This window comes from Ailuropoda melanoleuca, chromosome 10 (genome assembly GCF_002007445.2).
Source record: "Ailuropoda melanoleuca isolate Jingjing chromosome 10, ASM200744v2, whole genome shotgun sequence".
Lineage (NCBI taxonomy): Eukaryota > Metazoa > Chordata > Mammalia > Carnivora > Ursidae > Ailuropoda > Ailuropoda melanoleuca.
In genome coordinates this window covers 29541524-29555309 of record NC_048227.1, presented here as the reverse complement: position 1 = coordinate 29555309, position 13786 = coordinate 29541524, and the positions used below count along the sequence as shown (strand labels likewise).

General features: G+C 53.4%; 1 protein-coding gene across 1 annotated transcript in view; it reads right to left on the bottom strand.

Moving 5' to 3' along the window:
* The window catches only part of LOC100479676, a 126611-nt gene extending 113030 nt beyond the window's left edge, over positions 1 to 13581 (bottom strand). Inside the window, 10 exon segments of the mRNA XM_034670366.1 lie at positions 1272 to 1402; positions 3624 to 3675; positions 3677 to 3805; positions 4432 to 4561; positions 4640 to 4810; positions 6502 to 6572; positions 8766 to 8926; positions 10143 to 10168; positions 11832 to 11858; positions 13382 to 13581. Of these exon segments, the coding sequence (XP_034526257.1) occupies positions 1272 to 1402; positions 3624 to 3675; positions 3677 to 3805; positions 4432 to 4561; positions 4640 to 4810; positions 6502 to 6572; positions 8766 to 8926; positions 10143 to 10168; positions 11832 to 11858; positions 13382 to 13566 (1083 nt within the window). The 5' untranslated portion in view covers positions 13567 to 13581.
* Positions 13582 to 13786: the final 205 nt, after the last annotated feature.

Here is a 13786-nt window from a genome sequence, read left to right as displayed (position 1 = left end):
CAGAGCAAACACTTCACCTTGCCAAGGCAGGACTCCCAGGAGGCACTTTGGTGCCAAGAATTCCAGCCTAAGGGTGCTGCTGGACCTGAGGGCTACGGCTGGCTGGGCACCGGCCTCCCAACATCCTCGTGCGTCCCGACTCTGCGTGAGAAACACGGAGACACCCAGAGCGATGCACCCAGACACTGTTCCCAGCCCCCACCTGCCAGGTCAGAATATCGAGGCTCAGGGTGTGGGCATCTGCATATCTGAGGAGCCCCCACACCCAAGTGCTGCCGGAAAGCGGGTCTTTGGAGGGCAAGGATGTGCCTGGGACACTCGGCACCATGCCTACAGCTGGAGACAGGGACCCCGCTCTGCCCGGCCCCTGAATGACCAATTTCAGTTCCCCAAATCCTAGGTCCTGCGTAAGCAGCCAGTGAAATAGGTATTATCCGGAATAAACAAACAAGGACAGTGTGAACCCTCCCAGGCAGTTAGGGGATCAGAGGGAAAACACCCCTTTCTGCTCTTCTCAGCACACAGGTGCTGAGGCCTGAATCAAAAATCCCACATCTCTCATGCCTTCCAGGAGAGTCCCTGGCTCTCACGCTAAGTCAGCAGCGACTCTGAGATGGGGCAGAAATCATGGCTGTGGTGAAAGTCTCCAAAATGTCACTGGTGGGGGCACCCAGAGCTGTGAATGGCAGGGATGGTGGGACAAAGATTGCTATGTGCCTGGAACATTCTAGAAATCATCCTGACCATGAGGACCTGCAGGAGACTGCCCTGCTAGTCCTCACTGTCCAGCTCCAGTGATGCTAGGTGACCTGCTCCCCAGACCCGTCCTCAGGGCTCAGGCTCCAGACTCTGGTCCTTTCCAAGCTTTTTTCAGAGTTCCTTCTCCCCTTGATTTTAAAGAGACACCCCCAGGTCTCATCTCCAATGTCTTCTGCTTGAGACCCCTGTCCAAAGTGCTCAGCCACATCCTTACCCCGCTCAGAAAGATAGCATGAGACCCCAACAGGACTATTTGTCCATATACAGATGAAAGAAAGGTCTCCTCTTTGCTCATATCATACCTGTACTGGGGCACAAGGTTTGGCACACAAGTTAGATCTCTTCCCCTCCTTTTGCTTTTGTAACCAGGCACAGCTGTGCAGTACACAACCCGAGCAACCGTACGTAGCAGCCCTGATCCTGAACATCAAAACCATAAAGGATTTGGCAAAAAAGAGGGCGTCCCAGGGACCCACGCCAGATTCTGGCTCAGGGCTGGAGAAAGCACTTACCTCAAAGCTTGTGGTCTGAGCCAGGCACAGCTTCCTCACTGACGTGGCCACTGTGACCACTGTAGCTTGAGACTCTGTTTCCTCCCATTCATACAAGAGGCTGCTTGGAGTAACATCTCCATCGTCCGGATCTGATGTGGGAGGCACTAGATGGGGATGACCATATGGAGGAAAGCCAGAATGAGAAGAATGTCCCCTGACAGCCGCCCCCAACCCTACCAATACTTCCTTCTGCATGTTTCTGACAAGGGGTGTGTGTGGAGGGGGGATGATAAGCACAAGGAAAGTCATGGCAGCATTGTTGCTACCAGCAAAAGATGGGAAACAACCTTTATGCCCATCCGTGAGCGACAGTCAAACAGGCTAACTCCAAAGCCCTCCTGGATTGACAGAGAGAACAAGAAAAGTCCATCCACGCAACCCAAGGCTATTCCAAAATAAAAAGGTCAGACAGCTGCTACAATGTGGACAAAACTTGAAACACACAAAGTGAAAGAAACTAGTTATAGAAGGTCACATACTATATGATTCTGTCTAAATGATACGTCCAGATCGGACCAATCCAGAGACGCAGAGTGGTTGCCAGGGGCTGCAGGGGACAGGGGTGACGGCAGACGGGTGTGAAATTTGTTTGTGGAGTGAAGAAAATGTTGCAAAGTTGGTTGCCATGGTAGGTGTACGACTCTGAGTATACTAGAAGCCATCAAATTGTTCGCTTTAAATGGATTAATTGGGGGCTTCTGGGGGGCTCAGTCGGTGAAGCGTCTGCCTTCAGCTCAGGTCACCAACCCGGGGTCCTGGGATCGAGCCCCGTGTCGGGCTCAAGAAGCCTGCTTCTCCTTCCCCCTCTGCCTGCTATTCCCCCTGCTTGTGCTCTCTGTGTCAAATAAATAAAATCTTTTTTAAAAAATAATAAATAAATGGATTAATTGTACAGCAGGTAAATTAAAACCTTTTAATTTAAAAATAAAAAATAAAAATAAAACCACTGACGGGGTGCCTGGGTGGCTCAGTCGGTTGAGCATCCAACTCTTGGTTTGAGCTCAGGCTGTGATCTCAGGGTGATGAGATCAAGCCCTGAGTCGGGCTCTGCACTCAGCCTCGAGTCTGCTTGAGATTCTCTCTCCTTCTCCCCCTCCCCGTGCTCTCTCTCTCTCTCAAAATAAATAAATCTTTAGGGGTGCCTGGGTGGCTCAGTCAGTTAAGTGTCCACCTTCAGCTCGGGTCATGATCCCAGGGTCCTGGGATCGAGTCCTGCATCAGGCTCCCAGCTCAGCCGGGAGCCTGCTTCTCCCTTTCCCTCTGGCTTCCCCCACCCCCACCCTGCTTGTGCTCCCTGGCTCTGTCAAATAAAATTTTTAAGATATAATAAAAAACAAATAAAACCACTTGTATCTTAGTGAAAGAAGAAAAAAAAATGAAAAGCTCATTCAACTCAGTGGGGAGCCCCTGGGCCTTGACAGGACTAGATGCCCCGTCCGGCTAGCATGGTGCCTGAGGGAGAGCTCAAGAGGCAAGTGGGGCTGGGATCTTATAGCCAGTGTCTCATGGCGCCAGAGAGGATGCTGGGAAGCCCCAGGTTCTTCCGCAGGTGGTGCAGTGAGCCTGGATTCAGAAGCTCAAGGGCTACCGGCCAGGGCTGCAGAACGGAGCTGGGGGTTCGAGTCTCAGCTCTGCCTCTCACTAGCTGTGCGACTCAGACAAGTCCTCTTATCTCTTGGAGGCACAGCTTCCTTATTTGACAATGTGGCTAATAACAGTACCTTCCTAATGGGCTCATAGTAAGAACTGAATTAAATAATTCACATAAAACACTCAGCACAGCTCCTGGCCCACAGTAAATCCTTCTTCCCAAGTGTCGGCAATAATAATCATTTTTATTATTCAGAGAAACAGTTTTTCAATCACAAAAAAGTATCTTTTTCCCTCAGATGCATGCCTTGCTTCTTTCTTTCCATGCAAAATTGGGGAAGACAGCCAAGCTCCAGGGAATGCTATGTGTTGGCAGAGACTTTCCAGAAAATCAGGAAAGCTGAGTCAGCTTGCCCCCCAAAATGGTCAGGTCATCAGATGGAAGGTAGAATTCGCTCACAAAAGCAGGGAAACAGAAGATTCTATCTCCACTGAAGACAACCCAGGGAGAACGTCAAGACCAAGCATGAGCCATGTGAGCCAGCAGAAACTTCTGGAGAAACTTCTAGAAAAAGAGACTGACTCTCCTGACAATAGCCGTTTTCAGAAACGGTTCAAGACAAACAGGGACAGAGGAACAGAGCCTAGGCCTGCTTGAGCCCCTCCACCAAAGGAGGTCTCAAGGCTCCTCTGAGGGTCCTCACAACCACCCTTGGTCACCTGTGACAGCCAGATCCAGGGACATCGCACGCAGCAGGGTGAGCGAGGAAAGGGGTCCGCATCTGCACAGCACTTGCCTTCTCAGAGAGGGGCCCCACGGTGTCCAGCTCCATGCAGGAGGCCTCCCTCAGCACGCCAGCCTGGAAATTCTGGACGCAGGCCAGGCGGGAGGCCAGGCCAGCCTGCTGGACCATGGGGGCGGGAAAGGCAGGGGCTCAGGGGAGGTCCAGGCTGTGAGGGAACCCTGGAGGGCTGGAGGGAGTGAGATGGGGCACACCGGGGGCTTCAACACGGGACCTCAGCCCCCCCACCCAGGGTTGTNGGGGCACACCGGGGGCTTCAACACGGGACCTCAGCCCCCCCACCCAGGGTTGTAGTACCAGCAGCCCAAGCAAAGGCTGATGGGGGGGCAGGGAGCACAAGGGAAGGAAGAAAGTCCAGGAACAGGAACCCCAGGGCAAGTCATAAAACCGCAAGATGAAAATGCAAAACAGGAGAGGCAGGTGTGAGGGACGCCAGGGATCAGACTTTGTCTAACAGTAGTTGAGGGCACCAAGGATCGTCTCTTATCCTTCCCCAGAAAGGTACTATTTACAAAACATGTGCTCTGCAGGGACAAGAGGGGAGCAGAGGAAGTGGGGGGCCAGGCGGCAGAGGGAGCAGAGGAGTTTGGAGGGAAGGAGGAAGGAAGAGGGAAAGGAGGGGACTAACCATGTAGACTTGTAGATGGGGCAGGGGGGTGAGCTGAGAAAGGAGGAGGGAAGGAAGGCGGGACCGGGGGAGTGGACGGGAGGACGGGGGCACTTACCTGCTCCCTGGGGAGAGCCTGGGAGCGCAGGGAGGAGCGCACTCTGCGCAGGGAGCAGCGGGCCAGGTCCTTGGTCTTGCGCAGCTGGGCACCATGGGGCTCGTACGTGGTGGGACACCTGCCCAACATCCTCCTGGGCCAGCGGGACCGTGAGCTCCTGGTCTGCCCCCGGCTCCTCCCCCGCCCCCACCCCCTCCAGGCTCCCGGCCTCACCTCTTCGACGGTCTGGGGGGCGCGGGTGCCCGGACGCCCCTGCAGGAGGCTCAGCACCGCGCGCTTCACGTTCAGCGCCCAGCGCGGCTCCGCGCGGCGGGGACACAGGCGGGCCACGCGCCCTGCCTGCAGGACGAAGCGCAGCGGGTGGCGGCCTAGCGCAGCGCTGGGGACGGGTGGGCCGGAGTCAGGCGGAGCCCTTCTTCACTGTGGGGGCCACATATCCCTGCTCCTTCTGCTATAGGTCAGTTGCATAGGAAGCCCCCCAGGGTACCCCCACATCTTTCCAAACAGCCTTGCTTCCCTCTTGAGCTGGGTTCTCCAGCAACTTCTGAATCAAACACAAGGGGCGGCCCACTCTTGACTCAAAGCTGCCCCCTGCCTTACTAACACTTGCACCAGAAGTACCAGCGTGTGCCCAGCGTCAAGTACTCGAAAACTGCACGTCCAAGGGCGTTCTGAACTCCAAACAGTCTCATTTCCCCAGCCCACCGGGGAGGGAGCCAGCCTTCCCCACACACACACACATTACAGAGGAGGAAACTGAGGCTCAGGACCAGAATGTGACTTGTTTGGGGCAGCAGCTCGGATTCGAACCCAGACAAGCTGGCTCCAGGGTCATGGGTCTCAAATTCCCCCCTACCCCCACCCCAGGAAGTGACTTGAGACTCTATCACTGTCCAGATGAGGAAAAGAGGCCCGGTGGGGAGGAGGAGCTACTCGAGGGGATCACACAGCAAGTCAGGGTGGAGCTGGGGCCAGAATTCAGCCCAGTGCTAGTCTGGCCACCCCTCACCTGGCAGGAAGGAGCCTGTGTCTTGCATCTGCCAGGTGAGGGGATGGGGGGGCAGCGGGGTGACAGGTGGTTGAAGTCCCCACAGTTGTGTGTGGGGGTAGAATAGAGATCAAGTCCAGCGGCCAGCCAGCAGGGCAGAATTCTGAGGGACAGAAGTGTCTCTACTTGTGCCTCCCTGGGAGGTCACTGCCCCCTCTCCAGCTCCAGCTAATATCTGGGGGCCTTCTAGAAGTAGCCCTGTGGGTCTCAGGCCTGGCCCTAGAGAAATGCTAATGGTGCCCGCCCCTTCCAGAATAGCAAATGTCAGTCGGGCCTCAAGGAGCTGACAACCCCCAGACCTCTGACTTAGCATTTCTGATGAGCCCAAGGACAATAGCCCACACGCCCCTGTGGAGGAGACCACCCTACGCCTTTCAGCGGGGATCCAGCTGCCCCTCGGCATCCCCCATCCCTGCACCCCAGCACAAAGGCTTTATTTTTTTAACAAATGAATTTGCAATAAAAAAGGAAGAGGAATCTACAGAGATGGGCTTGTCTTCAGTCTGGACTGAGCTTTGAGGCCACGGAGGCCACTGTCAGGGAGTCCTGGGAAACAAGCCGGAGAGAGAATTCCAGGCTTGGTCAGGTCACAAAAGGGAGGCTTAGCTTGGGACAGGAAAGGCCACGGGTCTCCAAGAAAACCCCTATCTCAGCAGAGACAGGGAGGAGAGAGGGGTGGGCTTTAGCGGAAGACACCCAGTGTCTTCCAGAACGTACTCAAGGACAATGCCCAGAGGGTGCTGGACAAGCACAAAATCTGGGCACGCTGGGGGTGACAGGCAGGGAAACAGGAAGTGAGTTCTGTCCACCAGGTAAGGGAAGACCACGGAGGCTACTGAGAGTCACGCAAGGCTCCTACAGCAGTCCTCATCGACGATCTGGTCTGGGTGCCTACAAGGTCCAAACCTAAGAGGGTATCACTCTTCCCATCTAACTTGGAGCGTCCAGCATGTGGCAGCTGTGGGAAGGGCGTTTGGGGCTCACACGTCCAATCCCACAAGGTGCAAGGCCTAGTGTCTTACCTCACATTCTCTGACTCCCTCAGAACTGCCACCTTGGACCCCAGGATAGATGTCACCTGGAAATCCTGGAGCTGAAGCAGAAAGCACCATGAGTCAGGGACCTCTCCTGGGATACCCAGGGGATATTTTTTTAATTTTTGAGAGAGTGCAGCAAGGGGAGGGGCAGAAGGAGAGAGAGAATCTTAAGCAGCCCCACGTGCAATGTGGAGCCCGACGAAGGCTCCTTCTGACAACCGAGATCGTGACCTGAGCTGAAATCAAGAGTCGGACGCTTAACTGACTGAGCCACCCAGGCTCCCATCAATTTTTCTTTTTTTTTAATGCTAAAAACAAAGCAACTGAATGAGTCAGCAGCACCACACCATTTGCTTTGTGAAAACTGGTCCTGTGGAAAAAACCATACAGCTGCTGGTATGTTGATGGACGTGAGCAGACAGACAACAAAGTGGCAGGTCTGAGCTGAACAGACATTTTGGATGGTTTAAGAATTCAGAGGCAGGGGCGCCTGGGTAGCGCAGTCGTTAAGCGTCTGCCTTTGGCTCAGGGCGTGATCCCGGCGTTCCCCNGCTTTGTGAAAACTGGTCCTGTGGAAAAAACCATACAGCTGCTGGTATGTTGATGGACGTGAGCAGACAGACGACAAAGTGGCAGGTCTGAGCTGAACAGACATTTTGGATGGTTTAAGAATTCAGAGGCAGGGGCGCCTGGGTGGCACAGGGGTTAAGCGTCTGCCTNGGATCGAGTCCCACATCTGGCTCCTCCACTGGGAGCCTGCTTCTTCCTCTCCCACTCCCCTGCTGTGTTCCCTCTCTCGCTGGTTCTCTCTCGCATAAATAAATAAAAAAATCTTAAAAAAAAAATAAGAATTCAGAGGCAGGGGCGCCTGGGTGGCACAGGGGTTAAGCGTCTGCCTTCGGCTCAGGGCGTGATCCCGGCGTTATGGGATCGAGCCCCACATCAGGCTCCTCTGCTACAAGCCTGCTTCTTCCTCTCCCACTCCCCCTGCTTGTGTTCCCTCTCTTGCTGGCTGTCTCTATCTCTGTCAAGTAAATAAATAAAATCTTAAAAAAAAAAAAAAAAGAATTCAAAGGCAGCTCGGAGCCACCCCACGAAAGACCCCATCCTGTGATCTACATGAAACATTAAAAAAAAAAAAAAAGGTTTTTTTAAAAAACTCTTGTCCACAAGTGCTCCAGCCAGTTCAACTGCTTCTCCAGCATGAATGAGAGAGGACNCAGAGGCAGCTCAGAGCCACCCCACGAAAGACCCCATCCTGTGATCTACATGAAACATTAAAAAAAAAAAAAAGGTTTTTTTGAAAAACTCTTGTCCGCAAGTGCTCCAGCCAGTTCAACTGCTTCTCCAGCATGAATGAGAGAGGACTCCAGTGAAACTAAGAGGCCATTTATGCAGGATGGGAGGGTCTGTTCAGAAAACAGGAGAATCATTAGGAAGGAGACAGGAAAGAATGGCCAGCACTTCCACTTGCGAGAACACAAGGGAGATCTGGGGAAAATCTTAATAAGAGAAAACCTAGGACCACCAAGTCTAGCTCATAATTCTGCCTCGACAGAGCCCGGAGCCAATACCACCACGCCGCCTTACCACTTGCCTTTAACCCGAACCATGGACCCAGGCACTGCAAGGCCCAGTGTCCAGCATAAAGTTGCCCAGGGCAGGCCTGGGGGCTCCATCCAGGCCTTGGGTATCCCCTCCAGTGTGTCCATTTGTCTACAAGGCTCTTGACTGGGTTTGGCTTTGTTCATTCCTGGGACCTGCAGGCTCCCCAGGTTTGACCCTCATTCCTACCAAAGACAANCCCAGGCACTGCAAGGCCCAGTGTCCAGCATAAAGTTGCCCAGGGCAGGCCTGGGGGCTCCATCCAGGCCTTGGGTATCCCCTCCAGTGTGTCCATTTGTCTACAAGGCTCTTGACCGGGTTTGGCTTTGTTCATTCCTGGGACTTGCAGGCTCCCCAGGTTTGACCCTCATTCCTACCAAAGACACAGCTCGTGCCCAACCCATAGTTCTACTTGCTCCAAGGAATACCCTCACTCTTTTTTTAACCACAGCTATCCTCCCCCCCCCCGGGCACCTCCTACAACCAAAATGGCGCCATGTTCCCATGTTACCTCCCAAGTCCTGACTTATTGACTTTGAGATTCCTCAGAAATCTCCTCTCTATTGGAAAGCTGAGGGGTCTGTGGCTTCCCCTTGGCCTTCCCCAGCATCACTGTGACCTCTAGGTTGCCCAAAGACACTCACCCATAAGGCCATCTGGCACGGGCCAAGCACGTCGACAATGACCAAGCCTTGGAGGCCAAGGCCACTCCCCTCCACGGGGTCCCCCTGCAGGCCAGTACTGGTGTTGGTGGAAAAGTGATAAGTGTATCGGGTGCCCACAGGAAGGTGGGGATCAGCTGACCCTGGAGAGCAGAGGGCACAGTGTCACCTTGACAGCCCATCACCCTCGGGGACCCAACTCCACAGAGACTATTTGGACATCCTTGTTCCCACCTCCCTCCCTCCACCTGGGCCCTGAGCTGTCTGCTCCCCATGGAGGGGAAGGCTGGAGGGCTGCACACTCCCGTGAAGGTAAAGAGGAAAATTAAAATATTAACAGTTAGTTTAGTGCTTGGTAAATATGAACCGCTGTTCCCAGGTGCTGAGGCCCCCTTCTGAGAGCTTTGTGTGTCGTCTTTGGCCTCTACCCACTTGAAAGGACACCAGGTTGCCATAACCCTAACCACCTCTAGACATTGCCAGACATCCCTGAGGGGTACGACCGTCCCGGCTCAGAACCACTGACCTACACTTCCGTGAACCCGCTCACGCCTCTTAACCAGCTTGGAGGTGGGTGCTCTTATTTTCCCCATGTTACAGAGGTACAAGCGGAGGCTCAGAGAGGTTAACTCACTCACCCAAGGTCACACAGCCGGGATGCCAACCTTGGAAGTCTGACTCCTCACCTACTGCCCTGAGGACAGTAGTGTGTGCTAGGAGGGGGTCGCCCTGAACTCTTATGGGGGCAGAACCATCGGGCAGACCAGCCTCAGGGGCACAGAGGTGGTGGGAAGGGCTGATTCAGGGAGCAAACAGCTCTGTACTTCTCCAACCCTCTATTTAGGCTGGGGGACGGGGTTGTAGAACCAACTATGACACCCCACCCTTCACGGGCTTTCAAGTGAATTGACATTTTCCTGTGCTCCAACACTGCCACACCCTTCACTCCCAGGANCCTGTGCTCCAACACTGCCACACCTTTCACTCCCAGGATGCTTCTCTCCCGCCAAAGAATTTGCCCTGCGGCTCTCGTCTGCTCCACCCCAAGCGCAAACAGAATCACCGGCACAGCACGGCACAGATGTTTATTCCACCTGGGGACCACAGGGCATGAGGCCAGAGCCCTCGGGCTTTACCTCGGGTGTGCTGTTTGCTTCTCTAACTGCTGATGACCAGATGGCCTTTCCAGAACCAGCCTCGCTCCGCCCAACAGGCCTCTCCTGGGAACAGGGACATGCCCTCCGAGGCTGTCCCTAATCACACCTGGCAGCTGGTCTGCTTCGTTCCCACAACCACCCCGCCCCATCCTGCCTCCTGGTCACCAGAGGTGTGATACGGTCTCCCGGGAGACTTGCTCACCTGTGCACGCTGTCACGCAGGGCGGTCTCGCCAGCGAATCTGGAATGGCGGAAACCACAGATCAGATGGAACGAGGGCAAGGCCAGGAGGAGGACAGACCCAACCCGTGGGCCACTGACCTACTCGTGAATGGGACATTTAAGGGTTCAAGGGGAAAAGAGAGAACGCCCGCTCTCCTCTCTCCCGTAGGGCTGGGAGTGACCTCCCCACCCCTTACCCAACCTGCTCTTCCCCATCCTGCAAGGTGGCACCACTGTCCTGATGGCTTAGGCTGGTGACTGGGAGTCACCTGTGCTTCCACTCCTTTACCTTATTGCCACCCCAAATCCAGTTCATCAGCACGCTCCCTCCCTCCCTCCTCCCTCTACATTCATCCCTTCCTCCCTCCCTCCATCCCCCCTCCCTCCCTCCATCTCTTTCCCTCCCCTCCCTCCCTCCATCTTGCCATCGTTCCTTCCCCTCCCCTCCCTCCTCCCTCCATCTTTCTCTCCCTCCCTCCCTCTCTCCATCTCTGCCTCCCTCCCTCCCTCCGTCTGTCTAGTCTCCTTGGCCATCACTCTAGGCAAAGCCACATCTTCTCATGCCTAAATGATGGTGGTAGCCTCCTAACTCTCCCCCATGTCCACAATTCCTTGTCCACAGTTAAAGTCATCTGAAAAACCTAAACCTGATCACATCACTCCTGGTTTAACAGCTCCTAGGTCTCCTGCCCACCACCCCCAGCCACATGCACTCATAAGGACGTCCTTACCCCGAGAGCAGGCCTCGCTTTGCCCTCCGGCCACATCTCACCCCACCTTCACCCTCCAGCCATACTGGCTCTTCTCCAGATCAAGGCCTCTGCACACGCTGGTGCTTCCTGCCCAAACACTCTTCCTCCTGCTTTCCGCACCCCAGGCTCCTGCCTGTTCCGCCCCAGTGGGCCCGCCCTGACCACTGTGAACCAACAAGCCAGACCAAGGGGCTGCAACAGTGAATGGTGGGGTCTAGTGCTGCTCCCTGGCGGGTCTCAGGACACCTCATCCCTGCCCCCACCGCCTTCTCAACTGCAGAAGACAACCACAGCATGAACAGCATGGGCTCCCGACCTGCTGAGCCCCTACCTCAGGACACCCAGCTCCCTCTGCAGGGAATCCCCCAGCCCCCCTCCCCAGTCTGGGGCCTCCCCACTTCCACCATCTGTCAACCCTCTTTGTCCTTCCTTCCAGCCATTGCCTGGATCTTTCCAGCCACCATAGGCCACCATCAGCCCTCCCAGCCGTAGCCAGATATCCAGCTGCCACCATTTTCATACAATGGCTTTTCAATAATACCATTTCTATCCTCAAAACCACCCCACTGTGCCTCAATCATTACCCATGCCAGCCTGCTTAATCCCTTGAAAGACAAAGCACTTCCCCAGGTAGGGTCAAGTGCATTTTACACCATTTCGTATAGACCCTTGGCAACAAAAGAACACGGTAAGGATACTCCCAACTCCCAAATGTTGTGGGTCATCTAACAAAATGCATTCAGTAGAGTATCGCTGGATAAAACTGCATTTCAAAGACATTTAACTCAGTGGATTTATCTCCCAATTTTCCTCCAACTCTTTGACAACATGTACTCTGGGCACCAGATTAAACTTGTTTACATATAATCGTTAATTTACGCATAATCGTTAAACGCCCAGTCGTGCACAGATCCAGCATCCTGCCTGTCTGCTTGTCCAACGACCTCTCCATCTGCTTTACCCACCAGCTATGCCACAAAGCAGCCGAGCCCGTGAGCCCCCATCCACCGTGAGCTCCAGAAATGAGGTGTGTGCATTAGTGCTCAAACTGAGTCTTGTTCCCTTCCACCTCTCCAACACTTAAAAAAAAGATTAAATTAAAAGAAAAAAGTTTCAAAACAGTTCAACAATCTCACTCACGAGATCAACAAAGGAGGGGGAAACACAGAGTCTTGGGAGGTAAGAAATCTTCCCATCGGATTCTACTCATTTCTAGGGAGAGATTTGAAATGGACTGAAATTGAGGTTATCTCTACAGCCTGGAAATGAAACCGGGTCTCATTTCAGCTTTCTCAGATGTCAGTTCTGGTCTGTGTTCATTCATTTATCCAGAACAGATTTACTGAATACCTACTATGCACTGGGCAATTAAGTGCTAAAAAGATAGCAAAAAACCCCAAAAAACAAAAAAACAAAGCAAAATAAAAAAACAGCTATAACCTGACTTGCACCATCCAGCAAAATAGACAGATGCCAGCCACGGTGGCTAGTGGGCATCTGACATGTGGCTGGGGTTATAGAGGAGCTCTTCATTTTGTAATTTGTTAGTTTAATTTTTTGTTTTAATTTTAAATTAAAAACCGATACTAAAGTCAGCTACTGGGAAACTTAAGTACGTCTAAAACATCTTAGAATACAAAGTTCCTTTTTCAACTCTATATCTTAGGAAATCAAAATACACATCAAGTATTTGCAATGAAAGTTTAGTATCTGAACTGGAACACGGGGGCGCCTGGCGGGCTCACTTGGGAGAGTGGGTGACTCATGATCTCGGGGTTGAACGTTCGAGCCCCACGTTGGGTGTAGAGAGGACTTAAAAATAAAATCTTAAAAAAGAAAAATTGAAATACACGCTCAGTATAAAACACACATTGGATTTCAGAGAACAGAAAATACATCTCATTTATAGTTTTTTTACATTGATTACATGTTCTGATGAGATTTTGGCTCTATTGGGTCCAGTAAAATATATTCTTAAAATTAATGTCACCCATACCTTTTTAACATTTTTTAAACATGGCTGCTAGAAACTTGCAAGTTACATATTGGCTCCCATTGTATTTTTATTGGAAAGTGCTGTCCTAGCCCCTTCTGCAGCAAACAGGCAGCAGATAAAAGCTCATCTCATCCAGTTACCCCGCATCAGAGAGCTCCTTAGCACCTTCAAGCTCATACAGCCCGGCAGGCAGCTAAGCATCCCCGCACACGGGCTCAAGCACCCAAGGTCAGCATGTCATCGCCCAGGATTGCGGATCTGGTCTCAGGTTTCAGAGGATGTCGGTGGGAGACAGGAGCAAGAAATGAGGGATCCACCTATAAGCTCTCTCTGCTTTTCCCCCCGGAAGGCCGAACCAAGCGAGGCAGAGGAGCAGGTGAACAGGCATCTAGCTGCAGAAATTCTGTCCCAGGTGGATGAGCTGCTGTCCCAGCTCCCGCCCAGACAGAGCCAGGACCGCACCCACTTTACTTACTCCCCGAAGTCACGGCCACCAGCGCCCAGAGCAGGACCAGACCGAGGAGCCCCATGGGCACCAGCACTGCCACCAGCCCAAGGGAGCCCCACACCATCAGCCTCTCTCCGATGGCACAGAGCACCCTGGAAGGGATTTTCTTTCCCAAAGGGGCGGGCTCAGCTTGGATCAACTCTCCCATCCCGGGCTGGTGGGGAGGGGAGCAAAGACCCAGCCAATCAGAAGCCTCTGATAAAGTTCTTAGCGCTCTACCCAGGATGGGGCGGGGGGGAGGGGGGGCGGCGTCTGACCAATGAGGGGGAAAATCCCTTTTCAGTATACGGCAAAGAAAGGTTTGCCTCTTCAAGCCTTGTAAATGGAGCTCTCAGGGCAGAAGGCAAACACAGCCATGGGTTGTTGTT